Here is a 26,521-nt window from a genome sequence, read left to right as displayed (position 1 = left end):
GGTTTTGAACTTTCTGGGCTTATGGCTTGGGGATTTGATGATTTTGCTAGGGTTGAAAATGAGGGCTTTGAGATTTATGATTCCGTTTTTTAGCTGAATTTTTTTGGGTTTTTTGTGTGTTTGTTTCTCAAGAAAATTTTTGGGTTCGCTAAAGCTCGAGTAGGTAGAAGTTTTGGGTAGAAGTTTTTATTCTAATTGTGTGAATTTTTTCTGGGTTTGTAATAAAGTTTAACTCATGTTCTAGGGATGAACCCAAGGAACATGAAATTGTTCTTTAGAAAAAATAATGAAAGAAATAAATTTTTTTAATTTAATTATCTTTTTTTATTTTAAAATAATTTAGAAAAAAAAATGAAAATGTCTTTTTTATTATTATTTTATGCTAACTTGGCATTTATTAAATAACAAATAAATTATTTTATTTTATTTTATTCGCCATGTTAACATTTACTATGTCAACAGTGCACTTTGTTTGCCACGTTAGATATTTTTAGTTGTTGACTGACGGAAATGACCAAAATAACACTCACTAATTGATTTAGGGACTAAAAGTAATGAAATTAAAATGTAGGGACCAAAATGAAAAAAAAATCAAAATGTAGGGACTAAAATTACATTTAGTCCATAAATTAACTATGTTATGGCAGTGTAAACCTTGGGTGTTTTTGTAAATCTTCATTTATTTTTTCTGCTTGAATGGGAAAAGAGGAAACCAAAGGGTTAAAAAAAGAAAGAAAAAAGAAATTAACACTTTTGTAAAGAGTGTTTGGTTTTAGTTTTTTCTCTTCCTAACCCCAAGCGTGCTGCACCAAAGAAAAGTCGAAAACGTTTTTGACCTGTTACGGCCCCCGCCTCCACCGCCATACACTGATTCACAAATCTTCATCGTCATCGTCGTCATTATATTCACACCAACATAAACGCAGCTATTCCAGAGAGAGAATCTCTCTATATTGCTTACTAGGGTTTTTTGCAGATAGAGAGAGAAAGCAGTGGTGGGCTTGAAAGTTCGAACCTTGAAAGAAAGAAAGAAAGAAAGAACGATGGGGAAGAACGAGAAGACGGGGCTGGGGAGAGCCCTAGTGAGGCAACACAACCAGATGATACAGCAGTCTAAGGAAAAGGGTTACTTCTACAGGAACCAGCACAAGAAGGTTCTCGAATCCGTCACCGAAGTCAGCGACATCGACGCCATTATCGAACAGGCCGACGAGGCCGACCGCCTCTTCACTCAAGACCACCCTGCCCCCAACCTCCTCATCAATCTGTCAGTTTTCTATTCTCTCACTGTTTATGATTATCTGAATTTGTTAATTTAATTCGTTTGTTTGATTATCAATTCTAATGTTAATTTAATTCTAGTCTATTTGAATACAAGTATATGGCCTTGGATATAATAGAATGACTCTGATTAATATGTTGAGGATTTGCCGACCCCGAAATTTTAGGACTACGGCTTGGTTAGTTGGTGGTTGTTACTTCCTTGTATTAACATATATTGTCCATATGTTGTTGGCATTGAAAGTTAAAAGCATGTGTTGCTGAGCTGATTCATTGGCAAGAGATATCATGGGAATGTTCAAAAGAAAAGAAAAAATGATGGAGAGGGGAGGAGTGTCCTTTTATGTAATCAGAGAGTGTGTTTTTATGGATTATGTTTGATTGGGCGTGTGCATTAGGCAGTGTCCCTTTGATTGGTCTTGTTCTTGGGGATTCACTTCTATTGATTCCGTTCCATTGTTTTTAGATTCCCTTCTTATTTGTACATAGTTTGCTTTCTTATGTGTTTTTGTATATATTTTTTAGCTACTTCATTCTTCTTGCATGAAATAGCCTTTATTAATAAAATTTTTGTTACCTATCCACAAAAATAAAAGGTATTTTAAGTTCACAACTTTTTCATTTTGAGGCATTTCTCTTCTAATGATTTATGTTTTTTGTTCAGCTTAGTAAATTTGTAAACTCATCGGTATTACGTATGAATGTGCATTAAGATCAATTGATTTTTGTCTGATGCCTATTTTGTGGGAATAGGGATGCAAGCTCTAGCAACAGTAACAGTGGCATGACCCCTGAGGAAAGGAGAGAGCAACAGATGAAAGAGGAGGCACAGCATGCCAGCAGTCTTAGAGTTCCACGCAGGCATGTGTTTCTTCTTCCCTTACTGACGTGAAGTTTAATCAAAGAGTTATATTTGTGCAATTAGTTTAAAAGGTTGTCTTTTTTCCTTGTAGGCCACCATGGACTGCTGAGATGTCTGTAGAACAGCTTGATGCAAATGAAAGACAATCTTTCTTATCATGGCGCCGAAGCCTTGCAAGGTTAGGTGACTATGTCTGTGTCATGAATGTATCAAGTGTCTATTAATGGGTGTGTTTGTATAGGCTATTGCGAAACGGCATTTTAGGTTTAAAATGAGGGTTTGTTATAAAATATTATGAGGAGTTTCTGTTGCAAAATGGCTTTTTGGGTTTTAAAAACGCGCTTTTAGGCTTCCAAAACGCTTAACCAAACGGATTCAATATACGCACCAACATACTTCCATGAATCCAATGAGATAGTGTAGTGTCAAGTGTTGCTTCTTATAACTTAAATTTTATCATGAAATGCTTAATACAGGTGAAAATTTCACTTTATCCACTATAATTAAGATTGTTGTTTTTTGGCCAATCTATCCACATCTTTTTACTTCACTAGAAGATTAGCATGTGATGTATATTAAAAAACTGTTAGAGTACCATCCGACAGTCTGAGGATGACCCAACTCATGGTGGCATGCTAGTCTGGAAGGGCTAGAAAGACAAAACAATTAAGTTCAGAATCCATGTAGTCATAGCCGAACTTAAGAGGTAATTAGAACTCCAGATAATGGTGAAGCCAGAAGGAATTTACTAAGCTAAAAACTATGTAAGCTTAAACTAGTAACTTTGTAAAGATTGTCACTTTAGTAAACAATTATATATTATGACATTGCTCCATATATGGGATTTGGATGGCTTTAAAGCACCCTTGATAACAAGATGTAATGCAGTGGTAGGATACTGGCTTGAATCTGCTGGGTAAGTTTTGTTTTTGATATTTTGTTTTCCAGATTTTTTTTTCTCAAAATGGTTTATAATTTGGGGTTTTGAGTGCTCATGCAGTTTGTTGGTTTCATGTTTGGCCTTATTTACTTATGTTTTTCTTTATAGGTATTAAATATTTTTATTAAAACAGAAAGAGAATTTACAAAGAGACCAATTGAGTATACTTGATGTATGGCTCAAGGATCCTTAAATTAAAATACAATGTAAGGAAACAATGAAATTACCTAGTGTTGTGGGTCTACTCTCATCCAAAGACATCCAATAAAATAAGGACTCTACAAATTGTGACTTGAGTCTGTCCAAAGATAATTCCTGGTCTCAAATGTCCTTCCATTTCTGTATTAGTAAACTCCACATTAAGCAAGAAGGGACAGCATCACAGACTATTCCTGAAAATCTTGGAATTATGTCGTGTAGCCTGCAAATTTAGTTTTTTTTTTTATTCATGCTGATAGATTTGGGAGTGTGGCTTTTCAGATTTTCATTCTTCATTTTCTTTGTGTTATCAGTGGGTTGGTACAACATTTTGTGCTTATATCCATGATGGTGTGTTACATAAGTGTTATAATTAATGTATGTAGCATTCTAATAGCAATGTATTTGCTTCAGACTTGAGGAGAATGAGAAGCTTGTTCTAACTCCTTTTGAGAAGAACCTGGATATCTGGAGACAGCTCTGGCGAGTGGTTGAACGTAGTGATCTGGTAAGGCTATATTGTCTTTGATGGTGTGACATTGAAAATTCTAATTTCAGAATAGGAAAACAGTTTCTTTGTAGTGTTGTAATTGTTAAAAGTTGTATCGCTTTTGGTCTTCAGATTCATGCTTGAACATACACAAGAAGTTAGTCCAACCTATTTCCCATTAATAATGATTTGGAAAAAGAAACTGTAAAGAGATTAGCTGCTTATTTATTCCTTCTGTTGATGGGTGCAGTTATCTGGGGGAGCATCCTTGTTAGAAGTTTCAAGAAGTTTGTACAGTGCAGAAATAGAGAGAAAACTTTTTTTTGTTTTGATAAGTAAAATATAGAGAAAATTTTAATTTTAAGTTCCTTTCATTTGTCAACCTGTATAAACATTATTAACTTTTCAAAGATCAGCTAAGTTCTGCCTCTTATAATATTATGAATTTACAAGATATCACTACTTAAGAATGTGCATGAGACATGATTTTATGAATGACTGAAAAAAATTGTTGCATTTGTCTGGCATATCTTCTTGGTCTATTAAATGGCTGTAGAAGTATCCTGGAAAGATAGGAAATTCTCATACAGCACATATTAGTTTTGGGTTTACTTACTATTTTCATATAATCAGCTCTCACAGTAAAAGAGACTTCTAATTGGCTTTAAACACTGCTTTCTAGACGATTAATATGTCAAAAATTAGTACAAGATGTTAACAGAAATATTTCATTCTTAAATAGACTTAATTGACTATTAGGAATGAAGGCATTTCGTTGTTCTGACATTTATTTGGGGTGTAATTGTAATGATATTTTTAAACACTGTTATTTTGGAAATTATTGCTCTTCGCATAAAAATATCTCATGGGCCAAGGGATATGATTTTGATTCTTTTCTTACACTTGTTCACCAGAGATGTTTGTTAACCTTCAGCATTATTATCCAGGCAGTGATTTTTTATAAACAAGCCAGAATTCTAATTATCATATAAATAATTTAACAAACATGCCCGAATATTGTAAATTAGGTGTCATCGCCTGTAATTTTAAGCTCGTTTTATTTCACCTAAGATGCTTGTAGGCATTTGGCGATTATATCTGGCAATAACTGCTTTAATGCATGTTTGGAGTATGTTTTCTTGAAGTTTTAGTTTGTGGTCATACTTCATGACCTATCTTTTTATGGAATACATTGTATCCTTCATCTTAAATCATATGATTTAGTTTAGGTTAATACTAATTTCATTCCGTTCTTTTCAGATTGTAATGGTTGTTGATGCCCGTGACCCACTGTTCTACCGCTGCCTTGATCTTGAGGTAATTCTCTCTCTCTCTCTCTCTCTCTCTCTCTCTCTCTCTCTATATATATATATATATATTGTTTAGAAAATACTTTAAGTTACAGTAATTTGACATGATATGGGCTCTCTATTTATTTTTATTTATTGTAAATATGATACCTCTCCTAGATTTTAGAGAAACTGAGCAAGATTGTGTGTAAATATCTACGAATGAAGCACATTACTTAAACCTTGACATTCCAAAATTTACTTATTAAAAGTGAAAATTCTGATTCTTTACAATCTTGATTTAGTTTTGTGCCAAGAAGGGGAAGAGTCTGATGTTTTAATTTGGGGTGCTGAATTAATATCTTTTGTTGCTCTGGTTAAATCCGTTAAACTAATAATGTTTAGAATGCTTTAGAACATCGAAGTACAGTATATAAATTGTTGATTTTTCTAGAATATCAATGTCAATTTATAAACTTTATTCAAAACTTTGAGACCAAGCTTTTTAGATAGCTATTTTAATAATAAAGATGACAAGTGCTCTCCACCCAAGTGATGTGTTATGGGTTGGAGGAGTAATAACCTGCACTAGGCGCTCAATTTGTAGCTTGGTTAAGTTGTTTCATTGAGTTCATGAGGAGTTACAGGTGAAAGAAAGGCTTAAAAAAACTACTTCTTGATAAGGTGTAAGAACAATACAACGTAATACAGCAGTCACTGAGACACCAGCTATGCTATGAAAGTGGATGTATAGGCCTCCTATCCCATACCCAATCAAGAAGCAATGATAGTTTATTTTTTTAGGTAAATGGGAAAAGAATTGAACCACTTTTCTGTGATGCTATAGTGTGATTTCTGAGTATTTTATTTGTACTCAGAGAATAGAGGGATGAAGAATTGTCTTGTCCTCTGTGAATAAACTCCTAGAAATCTTTGTTGCTTCCTCCTTTGTTAGTGGAGATTTCGTGACTGCATAGCAATATGGGTATGACATTGAATTTCTTTGAATGCAGGCATATGCACTAGAGATCGATGAGTACAAGCGCACACTGCTTCTTGTTAATAAGGCAGATCTGTTACCATTTTCTGTCAGGTTGGTATCTGCATTGCATGTCTTTGTTGCAACAAAACAATTCTTTAGTTTTTAACCTGTTAAATTGTCATTGCTTTGCTCTGCCTGCAGGGAGAAATGGGCAGAATATTTTCGCCTTAATAACATTCTCTTTGTGTTCTGGTCGGCTAAAGCTGCTTCTGCTGCTCTGGAGGGGAAAAACTTAAGTGACCCATGGATGACACAAAATACCCTTCAGAACATGGATAACCCTGATACAAAAATATATGGAAGGGATGAGCTTTTGACCCGTTTACAGTGTGAGGCAGAAGAGATAGCCAAGATGAGGCGGAAATCAGGTTCTAATGGTACAGGGTCATCTAATGTTCAATCTCCTCGTGGAAATACTGCAGTAACTTCGGCATCAAAGAATGTAGTTGTGGGATTTGTTGGCTATCCTAATGTGGGGAAGAGCTCAACAATCAATGCTTTGGTGGGCCAGAAGCGGACAGGTGTCACCTCTACTCCAGGGAAGACTAAGCATTTCCAAACATTGATAATATCTGATGAGCTGACCCTATGTGACTGCCCTGGATTAGTGTTTCCATCCTTCTCAAGCTCAAGATTTGAGATGATTGCTTCTGGGGTATTGCCTATTGATCGGATTACTGAGAATAGGGAGGCTGTACAGGTAGTGGCCAATCGAGTTCCTAGACATGTCATTGAGTCTGTCTACAAGATCAAGCTGCCAAAACCAAAGCCATATGAGCCACAGTCCCGGCCCCCTCTAGCATCTGAACTATTAAGAGCTTATTGTGCCTCTCGTGGGTATGTTGGCTCTAGTGGACTGCCTGATGAAACTAGAGCTACCCGTCAGATTTTGAAGGATTATATTGACGGGAAGCTGCCCCACTATGAAATGCCCCCTGGAATGTCCAATGAGGAAAGTGATTTGGAAGATGCTGACAAAGCAAGCTCATCTGAAGAGCATGAGTCAGATTCATCTGATATTGAAAACCCTCAAGATTTTCAAGGTGAAAATGCACCTGCTCTTGAGCATGTGCTGGAGGATCTCAATTCTTTTGACATGGCTAATGGCCTTGCTTCCAAAAAGGCTTCAGTTAAGAGGCCTAAGGCGGCCCATAAACAGCACAAGAAGCCTCAGAGGAAAAAGGATCGCACTTGGAGGGTTGGGAATGATGATGGTGATGGAATGCCTGTTGTAAGAGTCTATCAGAAGCCAGTGAGTTCAGGCTCTGTGAAGGTTGGATGAGGATATGGGTAGATCACGTCCCTCCTGTCAGTTCTTTGTGGCTACGAATCTAGTCATTGGCTGTTGGTTGTGGCTCTCTCCCTTTCTCACTCCCAGAAAAAAGAAAGGAGGGTAACAAATGAGAAGAAAATGAAGAGTAAAATTTAGATGGCTTAAGCAGCTGTGTAGTTGAAGTGTAGTGGGTGGTGTAAATAATGCATGCATTCGCATCATCATCATCATTATTATTATTATTATTTGCTGAATTTTGTTAGGAAAGTGACTTTGATTATATAAACTGTTTTGTTTTTTGTACTGAGCGTCCAACTTTAATTGGAAATTTTGAGCCTGCTATTCATGCATAGAGACTATCTAAATTCGTGAGGCAAGATCGTCACAGTACTAGAATCTGATGAACATTCTGATCAGTATCGGTCACCCCAATTTTATGGTTGTGATATGGCCTAAGACTTTCATATTTTGCTTGTCTGATGGTGTTTAATACCAGCTACCTAGTTGGGGCAAACAGAATATAACATACTGCCAAGTGACTCTTTCTTTAGTTCTGATGATATGGCAACCTTTTTTGTTCAGACATATCAGATAAAAAGGTATTGCGACCTTGACAAGCTGATCCACTATGTGATTGGTTAAAATATGCTCCAATTTTCATTTGAGGGGTACTCTTGGGAAGTTGTAAAAACAGAATGTCCATTAGCTACCAGTTAATGCTTATGTAATTTGGATTATAAGATAAAATTTTGACCATTTCTTATTTCAACAGATATTCACTCAGGTGCAAACCTTTTCTGTTAAAACTTTTGACCATGAATTCATGCATGGTTGCGTACAGCTTTTTTTTGGTTTCGTTTCGTCACATTAACTCCATCACTCTTTCAAGTCTCTGCAACCTTCATCACATCCTTCTTTTTTCACCTTATGTGGAATTGGTGCTGATTACCTGTAGAGAAGCTGATTTTTTTTATCAAAGATGCCGAGAGCCTTGTGGTAAGTGGCAGTGTGGTACTATTAGATTCTCTTATAGAGGAGAACCTGAATTTATATCCCACTGGTTGTAAGAAAAGCAAAGAAAAATGATCAAAGAGTGTTTTTCATTTGTGTTTCCTTTTCTAATGTTTTCACAAATAAAAATCATTCTTATAACAAATATTTCTTTGGGAATCAATTACACCTTATTTTAATCTAGAAACGAGGAAATATTATCTTGGAAAAATATTATACACGTGGAAGAAGGTTCAGGCATTTGAAGGGTATCCCATAACATATCATTATATCAATACATATAAAGTTTGGACAACAATAAAGTAATGATGCAAAAGATTGACACCCTTTGCGGCTAGGTGATTTGGACAGCACTTTCCCTCTCTAAAGATTTGTATCACATTTATCTGTCTGCTCTTAGTTATCATATATATGCCATGCTAGCAGATACCAAAATTTAGTTAGTAAAAATTCTAAAAACAAGTAGGGAATCAATTTCAAGAATGATATTTGAGAAACCAGTAGCCAAGCTAATCTTAGTCCTTTATGAAAACTCAAATAATTCCGCATTGCAACTAGTACTGTAACCAATATTTAATGAATACATTGTTAAGTCGAGCACTTGGTTCTTTTCTTTTTTTCAAAAAAAAAAAAAAGGAAAAGAAAAGAAAAGTTGAGCACTTTCTTCTTATGCATCAGGATTCCCTTCTAATTATTAAATCATGACATCACTCCTTTTTTATTTTTTATGATCTAGATGGAATTCAGTATTTGATTCCTTATTTAAGCACAACATATTTCACCACTTAACAACCAAGTGTCGCCCAGTGGCTTGTCTTAGTCTACCATTAGGTAAAGCTCTAGATTTTGACTAGGTTTGCTCCTCAGTTTGAGTTACAGCAATTGCAACACCTTTTGAACAGCGGCAGGCTCCCACTGCGAGCAGAGATTAATCGAGGTGCGCGTAAGCTGGCCGGAACACCCAATGAAAAACCAAAAAAAAAAAAAATTCACCAATTAAAAAGACTAAAACCCCCACTTCTTTGAGTATGTTTTCAAAAACTTAAAATTGAGAATGAAGTTGCAAGATTTTTGGGTTCTAAAACCAACCATTTTTTGGTGAAAAAAAAATGCTAACAACAAAAAATTGTGGCTGGACTATTTAAATTAAGAGTGTATTTGGATATCGCTTATTTGTTGAAACTAAAAACGTATTACTGAAAGTAATATAGATAAAGGTAAATGTTAATTGAAATAGTACAGTGAGACCCATGAATAGTACAAAAAAATGTAGTGAGACCCATAAATAGTATTAAAAATGCATGAATAATATTGTGGAACCCACCATTTTTCAGCAAAACACAAAAAAATTTCATCCCAACGCAATCCAAACGCATGCTAAGAGTAGCTTGCCATGTCTAGGATATTATAAATTAGTAAGTTAAACCAATACATCCGCACAAAAGTTACAAAATGAAGAGAAAAAATTTAGTTTCTAATTACAATAAGCTGGAAAGGGTGATTCAAATCCAAGTTCTTTCCCATTACGGAATATCAAACCAAAAGATTGTTAGCAAAAACTTAGATTCTATTTACATCTTTTAAACTTCTAGCTTGTTTGCTTGCTATAGAATATTTTCAACTTATTCAGCTCCTGTACAACCTTTTATAAAACTTCTTTTTTTTTCATAGGTAGAAGTGTATCTTTAATTTTGTTGAGCTAAATACATCCATGATTGTCAATATAGTCAATGAAAGTCTACGGTGAAAGCAACAAGAGAAGAAGCCTAGAATGAGTTATTGTACCTGAACTATATTTGGAGAGAGAGAGAGAGAGAGAGAGAGAGAGAGAGAGAGCTCTCAAATAAAGTGTGCTGTCATTTGGCATTGGCCCATTAAAAGGATGTATCTAGAAGATTCCAATACCTTGTCCATTTGTCCATTACGAAACAATGAAGTGCAATTCAATTCAATTCTATCCTTCCTTGTCAGACCAAATGACCAAGGATATAGAATTTATAGCTTTCATAGTTTGCCAACCTGTAGTTCTCTATCAACTTATATTTCAATGTGTAACAGTGTAAGTGTGTACCTTTTAGTTGTTAAATACTTAAATACATACAGGGAGGTATAGGCATTGATATGATAGTTATAGTAAGGACTTTTAGCTAAGGAATTATACTGATTCTTCAAGTATTAATAATGCAACTGAGCCACTGATTGGAGAATTCATTAAATGAAACAATTTGCAAATTCTAACTGCCTTTTTTTTCCAAGTTGTTGTCTTTAGTTTTGGATTAAGTATTTAATTGAGCAATCATTCTCAATCTCAAAGGCAAGTGAGTCATTATCTAGTCTGATCAGATGGATCCCAACTTCATTCACAAATTTGCATATTTAAAGCAATAAAATAAAAGTTATCTATGACATAAATCATATAAGGGTTTTAAAAAAGAAAGAAAGAAAGAAAAAAAAATCATGCAATGGTCAGTGTTTAATTTTGGTCAAAAGCTTCCAAGTTCCAACACACACACACACACAAAAAGAAAAAAAAGAAAAAAAAAAAAAGGACCAAGAGTGTAAAAAAGAGTTTTTAAAAGTTACAAAGGAGTGTAAAAAATGTTAAGTGAAATGTGAAGTACTAAAATTTATTATTCTAATTATAAAAAGAAGATAAGCTGTCAAATATACTATACCCACCCTATTATGATCATAGCTTAAACACTTCAAGTAACCCCCTTAAAATGAGAACTTTTAAGTTTCAAAACTTTTTATTTTATTTTATTTATAAACAACATTCCATTTCATTAGCAGCCAAAGGAATAGAATCTACAAGCAACATGTCTCTCTCCCAAGCTTTTTTTTTTTTTTTTTAAGATCAATTCTCTCCCAAGCTTTTGAGATTCAACCTAAGCCTTATGTTAATCGTGATATGCATAAAATTATTCCATTTTGACGAAATATATGCTGTGAGTGAAGCACTAGTAATTACAAAATGTATTTATAATGGACGCGTGAGAGATCAAATTTTGGCAAGAACCCGAAGTTATTCTTTATTTGATTCCATAAGGAAGGAGTATCAACCTTCCAAGTGTTGGGGTTCATGATCTAGTGAACCCCATTGCAATTTACAAGCTCCTAATCATTATTGTTGGAATCAAGAATATATTATTGAATCGCATATAAATTTGTATAGACGAATCTTATATATAAAGGCTAGTTGACATAGCTAACATTATAATAGTATGGTACCTAATAGTGTACTACAATAGTATAATGATGGGTCTGGACTTGATATTCTATTCCAATTTAAGGTAGATTGCACGAGACCAGTTTAAGTTTGGATACAAGCATGAACATGCCTTGTGGAATGTGACTTTTTGTGAAAATGTTTGTGAGCTAATTATAAGATGCAATAAAATGAAGTTGTAACGATTCGTAAAGAAAATGATGATGAAAAAGATAACAATCAATCTCAATATGCTTGGTCTATTTATGTAAAATATCATTATGGACAATGTGAATAGTCCATGTGGTCACAAAATAGGAGAGAGAGAGAGAGAACCGTATATTGTAGATGCCATTGCAGCCAAATAACCTCAGAGAGATGGTGTCAATAAAAGCTTGATGTTCACTACAATACTAGAGTGATTAACAATAGCTTATTTTTCTACTACGCTAAGAGGCAAGAGAACTATCAAGTAGAAGGCAATAACCAGTAGTTGAGTGACAATCTGCAGGGTCTCTTGCCTAATCTACATTAGAGTATGCTCTAGGCAGAAAAGGTGATTGCGATGAGAAGTGTAGCCTATGAAAAGAAAATCTTTTTGAGGCAACAAAGAAAACAAAGCACATTAACAAAATGAGTGGAGCATGGAGTAGCAATGAACTAACTCACTAATGGAAAATATATGAGATATTAGGTTGAGTGATAATAATTAATAAGATAGACAAAGATGCCAACTAGCTAGCGGAATAGACTGAGATGGGATAATGGTTCGCCAGTATAAGAATAAGGTGAACATTGGGTTCAAAATCAGTGGGCTAGCAATCTTGTTGTCTATGAGGCCAATGGATGAGAGAATATTAGAGGGTACTCAGGGTTTGCTTCATATAATATCCATCCATTATTGGAAAAGATCTAAGTCCAAGGAAGTAACTAAAATACCTAGTGGCGATTCCAGGAATTTTTTTTAGGATGGTCATTAAAAAACTTTGTTAATGTGTAATAGGTTGTGGGCTTTAGGCCCACCTTGTTTACTTGTACTACACACTCTGCCTCTTATATAAAGGCACTCTTGTATATTTTATCACTTGAGAAATACAATACATTTATTCAGTATTTCTAACATGGTATTAGAGCCACTGCTCTAATCTTTTCTTGTGTCTTGCAGTCTTGTCTTTGTTGGTATTCTCCGCTGCCTCAACTTCTCCGGTCAGTAAGCTTTCTATGTCCTCTCCCGACTGCTCCGCTGCCGTTAGAGGTCCTTAAGGTTGAATCTCCACCGTCATAAGCACTCTCTCTGCTGCCAAAGATCGCGGAGAGAGTGCATTGTGATCTCCGATTACGACACCAGAAATATCATCATGTAGACCTTAAACTGATTTACTCAACACCGCTGGAATCATCCCTATCTGACCATTCACGTGTCGCCACGTGCCTATCAAAGTTTTGGGGAAGATCGTACACGCGCCTCACACGCCTTCAGTGTTGCTCCAATCTTGACGCCGCCCCAACCATCAGAATCGTCTTTCTCCTATCTACCTCATCGGAAAAGAATCAGCGTCAACGGAAGCTCCACGCGCATCACGCGCCTCCACTGCTACTGCTGACATCATTTATGACGTCACCCTGCCACGTCAGCCCTAGCCGACGTCATCTGCCACGCCAGCCCTTGCTGATGTCATTTGCCACGTCACTTTTTGATGTCATCTACACTTACGTCAGCATCCTACGTTAGCAAGTTGACTTTGACCAAAGTGTTGACCGTTGACTTTGACTTAGAGTTGACTTTTTGCAGTCTAGGTGCTCCTTATCCAGTTTTTCACGTAGATTCCATTTTTGCATATTTTTCTTCTAAATGAAGAATAAGGACAGGTCTTCTTTCTATTGCAACAATAGTCAACGAAAATCTAACAAACGTTTTTGCGATTTTTGCAAACGTCTTGGCCATAATATTGAGACTTGCTATCAACACAACAAATCAGTTGTTTCCATTTCTGTTGCTACTATTGCTAACACTGAGAGTATCCAACCAATGGCTTCTGTCTCCGCAAAGTCCAATCTTTTAGATCCATTATCACCATTTCCATAGTTGACCTACAAAACATCATCGCTGATACTATTCGTATGATTGGTAATGTATCTTATTCGTCTTCTCTTTCAATTTCATCTAGTATGTCTCCATTGTCTTGGCTTATGGATTCTGTTTGTTGCAACCACATAACACCTCACTCATCCTAATTTTCTCAACTTGAATTTGCACTACACCCTCTTAATATTCGCATAGCTAATGGTTCCACAATGTTTGGTCATAATATATGTTATATCTCGACCTCTAACCTCTCGGTTCTTGGGGACTTTAATGTTCTTAACCTTTCTTACAATTTATTTTCTATGGGACAATTAGCTGAGTTGGGTTATTGCATTACCTTTTTTTATTCTGGGTGTATTGTGCAAGATCCGAGGACGGGACAGGAGCTTGGGACTGGTCCCAAAGTTGGGCGTATGTTTCCCATGGACAACCTTTGTCTTCCACTTGTTGCTCCTGTTTTTGTTGCTGCTGCAGTTTCTTCTATTCCTTCCCTTGCATTTTGGCATGCTCCACTTCGTCACGCATCTTCCTTTTGAGTACAACACTTGGCTTTTAGAGGTTTGTTAGGTTCAGTGTCCACAGAAAATTTTGATCGTGTTTCATGTTAGTTAGGAAAACAACCAGCTTTGCCTTTCAACACTAGTGAATTAATGTTCACTGATATCTTTAACCTAATTCACTCTGATGTCTGAGGGCCTTCCTCTGTCTCTAGTATTGGTGGATCTCAATATTTTGTTGTCTTTGTTGATGATTATTCTCGCTATAACTGGATTTTTCATATGAAACATCATTCTGAATTATTACAAGTATATCTTAATTTTGCAAAAAAGGTTGAAACTCACTTTTCCAAATGTATCAAAATTTTTCGATCTGATAATGCTCTTGAGTACACTCAATATGCTTTCCAAGCTTTTTTGCATTCTTATGGCACTGTTCATCAACTAACTTGTCCAAGTACGTCTAAAATGGTAGAGCCGAATGCAAACTTCGTCATATTCTTGACATTGGTCGTGCTCTCCTTCTCTCTGCCAAAGTTCTTACTCATTTTTGGGGTAAAACTGCTCTTCATGCTATTCATACTATTAATCGCATTCCCAGTCCTGTCATCCAGAATCAAACTCCATATGAGCACCTTTTTGGGTCACCTCCCGACTATCACCACCTTCACTCCTTCGGTTCTGCCTGTTTTGTTCTTTGTTAGCCACATAAGCATAAAAAACTTGAGCCTCGGTCTAAACTTTTTTGTTTTCTTGGCTATGACAAAACTCAAAAGCAGTATCAGTGTTATGATCATGTCTCTAATCGTCTTTGTATCTCCCACGATGTTGTCTTTTGGGAACATCGCTCCTTTGTCGAGCTCTCTCACTTCCGTGTCTTCCTATCTACCTCATATGTCTTAGATCTTTTTCCAAATGAGTCATATAGTCTTTCTATAGTTACTCTTGATCCTCCAATAGACTTCTCTGTCCAACCACCAGATATTTTTTATGCCTCTCCTAGATCACCCCCTAATGAACAGGTGGAAAATGAACCGGTCGAAGATAAGCCACCCAACCCTGAGCTTGGGTCCCTGCTCCTGCTCCGCATGAAGATCTTGCACAAGACATTCCACCTCGTCACTCAACTCGGGTAAGATCCATTTCTACACATTTACTTGACTATCATTGTTATATTGCCCTTACTACACTGCATAAGCCTCACACATATCGTGAGGCCTCTACTGACCTTTTATGGTAGATTGCAATGAAAGAGGAACTTGATGCATTATCTAAAAACTATACTTGGGATTTGTGACTCTCTCCCCTACGAAATCTGTGGTTAGTTGTAAGTGGATCTACAAGTTCAAGACTCGCTCTGATGGGTCCATTGAGCGATATAAAGCTCGTCTTGTTGCAAAAGATTTTACATAAGAGTATGAGATTGATTATGAAGAGACCTTTGCTTCGGTTGCTTGAATCTCATTTGTTCATGCCCTCTTAGTTGTTGCCACTACCAGTAAATGAAACTTTTTTCAGATGGATGTCAAAAATGTCTTCCTTAATGGGATTTTAAGTGAAGAAATTTATATGCAACCTCCTCCTGGTCTCTCTGTTGAACCGAACAAGGTTTGTCACCTTTGACATGCATTTTATGGCCTTGAACAAGCTCCACGAGCTTGGTTTGCCAAGTTCAGCTCTACTATCTCTCGTTTGGGTTATATTGCCAATCATTATGATTCTGCCTTATTTCTTCATCGCACCGACAAAGGCACCATTTTGCTTCTCCTATATGTGGATGATATGATCATAACTGGTGATGATCTCAGTGGCATTCAAGAACTCAGTGAATTTCTCAATCAGCAGTTTGAGATAAAAAATCTTGGTCATCTCAACTACTTCTTGGGTCTTGAAATCATTCATTCCATAGATGGTCTTTATATTACTCAGGCAAGTATGCTTCTGAACTTTTGTCTCGAGCTAGATTCACTGATAGCAAGACTGTTGACACACCAGTTGAACTTAATGTGCATCTGACTCCCTCAAGGAGGAAACCATTGTCTAATCCCTCTCTTTACAGACGATTGGTTGGCAGCCTAGTTTATCTTACTGTCACTTGTTTAGACATTTCCTATGCTATTCGCCAGGTGAACTAGTATTTGTCTGTTCCACGATCGATTCATTATGCTGCTGTTTTGCGCATTTTTCAAAACCTGAAGGGCACTCTCTTCTATAACCTTTTCTACTCTGCTCAGTCTCTTCTTGTTCTTCTTGCATTCTCTAATGCTAATTGGGTAAGAGATCCCACTGATCGTAGGTCCACCACTGGTTATTGCTTTTTTCTTGGTTCTTCTCTAATTTCCTAGCGAAGTAAGAAACAAACCCTTGTGGCCCGCTTTAGTACTGAAGCAAAATATCATGCCTTTGCTGATATCACAAATGAATTACTTTGGCTACGATGGCTTCTTAAAGACTTAGGTATGTTCACATCCTCTGCTTCTCCTCTTTATTGTGACAACCAAAGTATCATTCATATTACTCACAATGATGTCTTCCATGAACGGACTAAACATATCTAGATCAATTTTCATTTTATCCTTTATCATCTTGTCCATGGTGCTCTCAAGCTGTTCTCGGTCTCCTCTAAAGATCAACTTGCAGATATCTTCACCAAGTCACATCCTAAGGGATGCCTTCGTTCTTTGGTTAACAACCTCAAATTGGTCTCACACCTGCCTTAAGTTTGAGAATGACTGTTAATGTGTAATAGGTTGTAAGCTTTAGGCCCACCTTGTTTACTTGTACTACACACATACTTGTATTACACACTTTGCCTCTTATATAAAGACACTTTTGTATATTTTATCACTTGAGAAATACAATACATTCATTCAGTATTTCTAACAAACTTAAAATTTTTTTTAAAATAATAATAAAAATAAAACTTGAATGCATTAATATCACAAAAAAAAAATGCTCAAATATATAAAATTTTAAAATTCCATAGACAAAGTTTAGCTACAAAAAATTGGTTGTAGCTTAAGGTTACAACCTTACTCAATATCATTAACATTACTACATATTTTAAAAATCTAACTGTTGGATTGCATGTTCTTTACGCTCTTAATACATATGTCAAATTTTGTGACAATCGGATATTATTTACTATATGATCTATAAGATTATATTTTTTGAATAATTTTAAATTAAAAAAACTTGCAATTTAAACGATTTATTGATGACATAGCTATTGATCTTTAATTTTCTATAAATTTTGCATGCATGGAGGATTTAAGAAGAAAATGTAATCCAATGGTGGATTTGTCAAAATTTACCTCCAATAAAAAGATAATAAATAAGGTTGTACCCTTAAACTACAACCAATTTTGTAACTAAACTTTGTCCAAATTTCATTCACAGGTTTTCATATTTTGAAATCGATATATTATATGATAACTTCACTACCAATATTATCAGCTACATCTTTATTAATGTACAAAATTAAACTATTGATCTCCCATTCAATTATCAACATACTGCTGTGGGTGGTAAAATTATTGGAATATGCATTTGGGCCTTGGGCCTGAATTAGTGGAGAAAGCCTGTTCAAGCATAGCCTTTGAGGCCCCCAAACCAGTTTATACCATAAGGGTTGGAGGAGCTGTCCGAGGAGGGGTATCTCCTCGGATGGGTCAGGTAATGGTCATAGAACATACCAAGATGTTTGGAGACAGGATTCCGGAAGAACTGTAGGGTAAAGGCGTAATCCACGCAGTTATTGGAGGGAAGAACGTGCAAGAAATATCAGGAGAGAAAAAGCTGCTACCACCGCATTAAAGACCCTGCACCTACCTCCCTGGCCGCATTAATGAAGAGATGACCTCTGAACAGTAATGTTCAGCCTTCCAGCTAGTGTCTGAAGAATTCAAGAAGGTGCTGGATGAGACAAGTATCTAAGGGGAAGATCTGTGTTACACGTGAAAAGAGAAAGGAAGAAGAAGATGGATATAAAACAGAAAGAGGGAGATGAGAAGAGGAGAGATTTTTTTTTGTCTAAAAGATATAAAGGCAATACAAGTGGTCTTCAACTTACGTCCGAGAAGAGTTTCTTTGCGATTTTTATCTATCGAATACATGGGTAATGGCAATCTAGCCTGATTACGTTCTGTCCAATATTCCACAATCTAGATTTCAAGCCCACACTCTACAAATTTTATTGTATAAGGCTCTTTGGGCCTGAGTCCGTCGAGTGATCGGATTGGGTACAAATTGTTCACTTACAATTGGTGCCGTCTGTGGGAATCTAGTGCTGAAGGAATTGGAGCGTTATGGCAGGCTTGGATTCGCATCGTGCAAAGTCTCAGGGATCCCAGCGTGAAGATCATTTCGAACGTCTCGAGCGTCAAAGAGATCGAGAGGGAAGTGTGCATACGCTGCACCCCGATGGAAGCCATTCGCGTGGTAGAAGTAGAGCCACCCATGGAGACGACGCTAAGGCCATGCAGAAGGAGATTGACCACCTTAAGAGAAAGTTACGCCATGCGAGACGGAGGCGGACGCCATCTCTTTCTGACCTTTCTTCTGAAGGATCCCAAGGAAGCAACTACAATCCAAGGTTTAGGACTTCTCCCAACAAAACCTTCTCGTTCGAGAAGGACGAGCTTCTGGGTAGTGGGCATAAAAAGTTTCTCTCCAAGGGCTTAGGAAATGACACTATGAATAGGGAATTAGACCAGATCTCCAAGTCTCATTTTTCACGCAGAATTGTGAAGGGGAAGCTCCCACAACGGTTAACCCAGCCCACTTTCACCATTTATAATGGCAAGACAGACCCAGTTGAGCACATAAGTCATTTCAATTAGAGGATGGCGGTACACTCTCAGAACGAGACCTTAATGTGTAAAGTTTTCCCCTCTAGCCTAGGGCCAGTGGCTATGAGATGGTATAGCGGCCTGAAGGCAGGTTCTGTTGACTCTTACATGGAGCTCACCAGGGCGTTCCTGTCTCGATTCATTATATGCAGCAGAGTTCTTCGTCCTTTGGACTCATTGTTGTCTATGGCCATGAGGGAAGGGGAGACCTTGAAAGCATACTCTGACAGGAACTGGGAGATGTTTAACGAGATCGACGGTGATTTTGATGAAGTGGCCATTAACACTTTCAAGGTGGGCCTCCCGACTGATCACGAATTAAGGAAATCTCTTACCAAAAAGCCCGTACAGGGTGTACGTCGGCTCATGGATCAAATTGACGAGTATAAGAGGGTAGAGGAGGATCAACAGCAAGGCAGGGGAAAGGCGAAGGTTATTTCTCAAGAGATGAGGGATTTTAGGTCGAATAGGTACAATAACAATAGGTAGAGGAGAGTTTTCTCTGGGCAATCTGGTTCAGCCGCTCCTCAAGTAGCTAACACCATATTCCGAGAACCAGTGCACCAATTGCTGGAGAAAGTCCGCAAGGAACCCTACTTCAAGTGGCCCAGTAAGATGGCAGGGGACCCTACAAAGCGGAATCAAAACCTTGTTTGCTAATACCATCAGGATGTCTGCCATACTACCGAGAACTGCCAAACACTTTGGAACCATTTAGAACAGCTGGTCAGTGAAGGAAAGTTGAAGCAACATTTGTATCAGCCCAGTGGCCAAGGAAGCAACTCGGTTTCGAATAGCCAAAGGAATAATTCATCTCGGCCTCCTTTGGGAATGATTAATGTCATCCTCGCAGCTCCAGGCAAGATTGGTTCCTGTCCTATTAGGGTGATGTCCGTATCACATATTCTGGCAGAGGAATCCGGCTCCAGGCCGAAGAAATTCAAAGGTGCTTCTCAGCCTATCTTGGGATTCTCAGACGAAGATAAAGTTGGGACCATCCAGCCGCATGACGACGCCCTGGTGGTTACTCTAAGGATAGGGAACTACGATGTAAGCAGGGTGATGGTCGACCAGGGCAATGGTGCGGATATTATGTACCCTGATTTGTTTAAGGGGCTTAACCTAAAGCTCGAAGATCTTACGGCTTTTCACCATTAATAAGCTTTAAAGGGAAGGCCGTCATACCAAAGGGACAAATCCGCTTGTCGGTACAGTCAGGTTCGGAAACAGTTGATGTAGATTTCATAGTGGTTGATGCTTATTCCCTATATACAGCCATCGTTGCAAGGCCTTGGCTGCATGCTTTGGGTGCTATTTCCTCAACTCTATATGTTAAAGTGAAGTTCCCATCGGGAGGACGAATCAAAGAGATTCTTGTAAGCCAATCAGTAGCAAGGCAGTGCATTTCGACTGCGGTGCTGCGCCATGCCAAACCGGAGTCCTCGACCTTGGCCGTGAGAGGCTTATAGCAATTAACGACTCTAGATGCGCCCGACGTGGTGACAGCAGAGGAGGCAACGTGTGAAGAATTAGAGAGATTTGTTATTGAGATGACCCCGAAAGGTTCTTTCAGGTTGGGGTTCGGCTACCGCATCAGGAGAAGGTGGAGTTGGTAAAGTTTCTGAAAAACAATATCGACGTTTTTGCATGGGATCCTTATGAGACTCCAGGAGTTTCATTTGTCATCACTTGAACGTCAATCCTGCCGTTATCCCCAGGAGACAACCACTTCGGTGTTCCTCTAAAGAGCATGCCGAGACTATCAAAGAAGAGGTACTCAAGCTCAAAAGGGCTAGGACTATTAAAGAAGTTTTCTACCCAGAATGGTTGGCGCATACTGTTGTAGTAAAAAAGAAGAATGGGAAATGGAGAGTATGTGTGGACTTCACAGACCTGAACAAAGCCTGTCCCAAAGACTCATTTCCAATGCCTTGCATCGATCAGCTGGTGGATGCTACAGTCGGACATCTTCGGATGAGTTTTTTAGATGCCTTCCAAGGCTATCACCAAATACCTTTGGCGTTGGATGACCAGGAGAAGACCGCCTTCATTACTCCTACGGGAAATTATAACTATAAAGTGATGCCATTTGGTTTGAAAAATGCAGGGGCTAGCTATCAAAGAATGATGATCAGGATGTTCGAGTCCCAGCTTAGAAAGACTATTGAGGTATATATGGATGATATGGTGGTAAAGAGCAAGATGGTACTTATGCATGTGAAAGATTTGGATGACACCTTTCAAACACTTAGAAAGCACAAGTTGCGCCTTAATGCCTCTAAGTGTTCTTTTGGAGTGGGTTATGGTAAGTTCCTAGGCTATATGGTGACTCACCGAGGAATAGAGGTGAATCCGGCTCAGGTCAGGGCCATCCATGGCTTGCAACCATCTCGGAATCCGAAGAAAGTCCAAAGATTGACTGGAATGACTGTTGCTCTCAACAGGTTTATCTCTCGGTCCGCTGATAGGTGCAGACCTTTCTTCCAGCTGCTGAATAAGTGGAAAGGATTCCAATGGACCGAGGAATGCGCTTTGGCTTTTCAACAACTTAAAGAGTATCTTTCCTGGCCACCCATCATGTCTCAGCTGGAGGTTGATGAAGTCCTGTTTGCATACATAGCTGTGGCTATCCATGCCGTCAGCTTGGTTTTAATACGGGACGACAATGGGGTACAAAGACCGGTTTACTACGTTAGCAAATCTTTGGGTGAAGCTAAGGTGCGTTATCTACCTTTGGAGAAGGCGATTCTGGCCGTAGTGCATGCTACATGGAAGCTTCCCCATTATTTCCAAGCCCACACCATTGTGGTTCTAACTCAACTTCATCTCAAGTTGGTATTGCGAAGTGCTGACTACTCAGAGAGGATAGCCAAATGGGGAACAATTCTGGGGGCCTTCGATATTAGGTTTATGCCTCGCACCTCCGTGAAGGGCCAGGTCTTGGCTGATTTGGTGGCAGAATTTGCCGAGCCCTCGTTAGAGGAAACTGCAAAGGAGTTGCACATGGATGAAAAATCAGTTGGCATGATCACGTGCAAGGGGCTGCCGGTGTGGAGAGTATATATAGACGACGCAGCGAACCAGAGAAGGTCGGGGATCGGGCTTGTTTTGGTGTCCTAAAGAAATCACCTTTGAAAAGTCGCTGAGATTGGCGTTCTCGGCTACCAATAATGAGGCTGAGTACGAGGTTGTCTTAGTGGGTATGGATATGGTCCAGAAAATGGGGGGAAGGTCTGTTCAGATGTTCTCGGATTCTCAATTAGTCGTGGGCCAGGTTGTGGGGACCATAGAGGCTAAGGATCCGAGAATGCAAAAATACCTGACCAAGGTTAAATGTTTACAATCCAAGTTTGATTCTTTTGTCCTGACGCATGTTTCTAGAGGTGGAAACACCCATGCAGACTCATTGGCCACGTTGGCAACATCCTCGGCACAGGGTTTGCCAAGACTTATCCTTGTCGAAGATTTGGTGAGACCCGCTTCAACAGCTGCAAGTGTCATACGTATTCATCAGGTAAGGCTCGGACCTAGCTGGATGGACCCCATAGTCTCTTTTCTAAAAAACGACGTTTTGCTCGAGGAGAAGTCTGAGGCAGATAAAATTCGTCAAAAGGCACCTCGATTCTGGTTGTCCGAGGATCAGAAGCTCTATAAACGCTCATTTTCCGGACCATACTTGCTGTGTGTACACCCTGAAGTGACGGAGGCACTTTTTGGAAGAATTGTATGAGGGGATTTGTGGGAGTCATACTGGAGGAAGATCCTTAGCCCATAGAGCTTTGACCTAGGGGTATTGGTGGCTTAATATGTAGAGAGAGGCTCAGGACTACGCGAGAAAATGTGACTAATGCCAGAGATTTGCTCCCAACATCCATCAGCCTGGCGGTGTCCTTAATCCTTTGTCTAGTCCCTAGCCATTCGCTCAATAGGGGCTGGACATAGTTGGTCCCTTCCCGAGGGCTATGGGAAATAAAAGGTGGCTAATCGTGGGAACCGATTATTTCACCAAGTGGGTTGAAGCTGAGCCTCTGTCAAATATTAGGGACGCAGCCGCCAAGAAGTTTGTCTAAAAGAACATTATCACTAGATTTGGAGTACCTTACGCTCTTATTTCAGATAATGGTGTGCAGTTTGATAGTAAAGCTTTTAGGAAGTATTGCGGTGACTTGGGCATCATAAATAGATACTCCTCTCCAGCTTATCTTTAGGGAAATGGGCAGGCCGAGGCCGTTAATAAAGTTATAGTCAGTGGACTCAAAAAGAGACTGGATGACGCAAAGGGTAGATGGGTAGAAGAGTTGTCACACATTTTGTGGACGTATCGGACTACACCGCGAAGATCCATAGGAGAAATACCCTTCTCCATGACTTACGGGGCCGAGGCAGTGATACCTTTGGAGTCTGGGTTTCCGACATTGAGAACAAGCTCTTTCAGCCCAGACGATAACGATGGTTTGCTAGAGAAAAGCCTGGATCTGGTTGAGGAACGGCGAGAGGCTGCCATGGTTCAACTAGCTTATTATCAGCAGAAGCTCAAGCGAGGATACGATGCTCACGTGAAACTAAGGCCACTTGCACCTGGAGATTTGGTCTTGAGGAAAGTCATGGGTACTTACAAGAATCCAGCGTAGGGAAAGTTAGCACCTACCTGGGAAGGACCATACCGAATCACTTCTGTTGTAGGTATAGGGACATATCGTTTAGCTAATCTAGTTGAAAAAATTGTATAGCGCCTCTGGAATGTAAATAACCTACGAAGGTATTACTATTAATGAAAGACACTTTTGTCATGTTTGTTCAAATTACCTTTACGTTATATTTCGATTTATTTGTTACAAACATCAAACAGAAACTTGGGCATGCATGGTCCTTGGACCACATACCTCGTGAAAATTGATACTTTGTTGAATGTTAAACAAAACCTTAGTTACGTCGGGTCTCAGACCTTCTACTTTGGGGAAATTAACATTTCATCTCGCTATTCTAAACATCAAACAGAAACTTGGTCATGCATGGTCCTCAGACCACATACCTCGCGAAAATTGATACCTTGTTGAATGTTAAATAGAACGTTAGTTACGTCGGGTCCTCGGACCTTCTACTTTAGGGAAATTAACATTTCATCTCGCTATTCTAAACATCAAACAGAAACTTGGTCATGCATGGTCCTCGGACCACATACCTCGTGGAAATTGATACCTTGTTGAATGTTAAACAAAACCTTAGTTACGTCAGGTCCTCAGACCTTCTACTTTAGGGAAATTAACATTTCATTTCGCTATTACAAACATCAAACAGAAACTTGGTCATGCATGGTCCTTGGACCACGTACCTCGTGGAAATTGATATCTTGTTGAATGTTAAACAGAACTTTAGTTACGTCGGGTCCTTGGACCTTCTACTTTGGAGAAATTAATATTTCATTTCACTATTCTAAACATCAAACAGAAACTTGGTTATGCATGGTCCTCGGACCACATACCTCATGGAAATTGATGCCTTGTTGAATGTTAAGCAGAACCTTAGTTACGTCGGGTCCTCGGATTTTCTACTTCGGGAAAAATTAACACTTCGTTCCATCATTCTAAGCACCCAACACATGTCTCGTGGGAATTCACGTACTTAAAAACCATGGTAAGTTTGATGGTTTACTTTATGCTCCTAACTAAATATTAAGTTAAGTCTCAGATCGCGTATTGTGGTACTTCACATATTACAGTTTCGATGCATGATTTATCTACTGATGAATAAGATTGATAAAGTGAATATACTTTTATGGGGGGTTGTTGGTGATTGAAGTGTTGTAAAGATTTCACTGTGCATTGAGGTGAAGCGAATTAGTCTTTTTCTACTAAAGATTGGAAACCAACCGAATAGCGACCTTCCAAAATTCTCATTAATCTTTGTCAATGGATACATTGGGAATAAAATTCTGAAATAAAAAGGTTAAAGTAGAGGTCCTAATACAAAAAATTCATTACATAAAGGGGGTCCTATCTGGCCTAGGCCTTAAGCCTCAGTAGGGGGTCCTGCTTGGATGTGCTGGCAGCCCCTTTTGTTTTGCTATCCTCCTCTATTTGTTTTAGCTCTGCTTCAAATGAGGTCTGGACTTGTTTCCCTTTATCCTTTGCCACTAGTAGAGCCGTGGAGGGACATTGGGTTCAGCATTCTTGCTTGGAGACTTCTCGGCTTCGTCGTCCTATTCCTTCTGTTTGTCAGAACCAACTGGTTCTTTAGGAGTTGGAATGGGTTCTTGAATAATGGAGGGACGCGTTGAAGGTGCTGTCTCGGGGGTGGGTATGACCGGAGGGAGCTCTTCGAGCACTTGGATGTCCCGAGGAAGCCAAATGTTCTCAGGTTTCCTAAACTCGGAAGTCGTGGGAATCCCTGCTACGTGCAGGGCTTCTACCCACACTTGTTGGCAATACTCCCGGCATAGCTCTGCGAACTCCTCAGTCAGTTGATTTTCTGTCGCCTCGACCCCTTCTTTGTAAGCAGCCTTCTTGCTAGCCTCCATGCTTTCCTTAAGGGTACGAGCCTCTTCCCTCGCTTGAGCAAGCTCTTTATTTAAGTCAGAGTTTTCTTACTGAACTGTAGACAGATCCTCTTCCTTCTGACGCAGGAGTTTGCGTTGCCTCTCCACCTGTGTTTTAATCGATTTGAGGCTAGCCTCGGTGCCATTTCTCTCCCTTTTTTCATCTGCCAACTTTTTGGTCAAATCCTCGTTCTCCACGAGGGCTTGGCCTAAGGCCTTCTCGGTCTCGATTCTGACCTGGAGTTCGGCTGCAGCCTTTTTCCGAGAGTCTTCCACCCATCTCTCTGCAGTAAAGACTTTCTAAATGGTCTGCGTTGAAATATTAAACAAATGTGTTATTAAAGCAAATTCAATGTGCACGTGAGCGACTGTACGCTAAAGGGTAATTAAAGCAGTAAGATGGAAGTAATTGAAGGACAATTACTAGAGCCAAGTCCCTTTTTAGGGAGAAAGATAGATGTGGCTGAGTCATCTTATCTAGAGCCTCCATGTCCTTCGGTAGGAGAAGAGGTTGCTCTAGTGCATCTGCCAGGTGATGAGCGTGTCCTTGCTGGAACGCCCTAATGCTAGACTAGCAAGAAATGGGGGCCCCGTCTAGTTTTAGCTCGGGAGACCAATTAGCTGGTGCCCGGCGTACCTCGGCCAGGTCGCGGTTATCCCCACTTTCTGCCGAAGAGGCATGCGTTTTACCTTTGCCTGCTTTTTGTTGTTGTTTTAGTTTCTTCTGCCTCTCCACCTCCGCTTCCTCGGCTTTGTTTTTGCTCTTCCTCTTAGGATCCAAGGCGGGAATCTTAGGATCGGTGGAAGGAGGGGGTGGTAGCGTAACGGGAGGGGGTTGTGATCTAACCACTTCCTTTTTGGAGGCCTTTGTACCCTTCTTGTTCATCAGCTTTCTAAGGGTGGACATGTCGTCTTCCTCAGAGCTGGAGTCGGGCTGTGCTATCACTAAACCTTTTATA

At 39.0% G+C, this 26,521-nt stretch overlaps 1 protein-coding gene across 1 annotated transcript; it reads left to right on the top strand.

Annotated features, from left to right (window-relative positions):
* The first annotated feature begins 762 nt into the window (after nt 1-762).
* On the top strand, nt 763-7,727 carry LOC142607645 (GTPase LSG1-1-like). Its single transcript, XM_075779213.1, has 7 exons — nt 763-1,267; nt 2,035-2,142; nt 2,235-2,321; nt 3,696-3,789; nt 5,032-5,088; nt 6,074-6,153; nt 6,244-7,727. Exons 1-7 carry the CDS (start codon nt 1,044-1,046, stop codon nt 7,382-7,384), a joined length of 1,791 nt encoding a protein of 596 aa, XP_075635328.1. The 5' UTR covers nt 763-1,043; the 3' UTR covers nt 7,385-7,727.
* The last annotated feature ends 18,794 nt before the right edge of the window (nt 7,728-26,521 follow it).

This window comes from Castanea sativa, chromosome 8 (assembly GCF_040712315.1).
Source record: "Castanea sativa cultivar Marrone di Chiusa Pesio chromosome 8, ASM4071231v1".
Classification (NCBI taxonomy): domain Eukaryota; kingdom Viridiplantae; phylum Streptophyta; class Magnoliopsida; order Fagales; family Fagaceae; genus Castanea; species Castanea sativa.
Note: the sequence above shows the minus strand (reverse complement) of the source record. Positions and strands in the feature narration are given on the sequence as shown.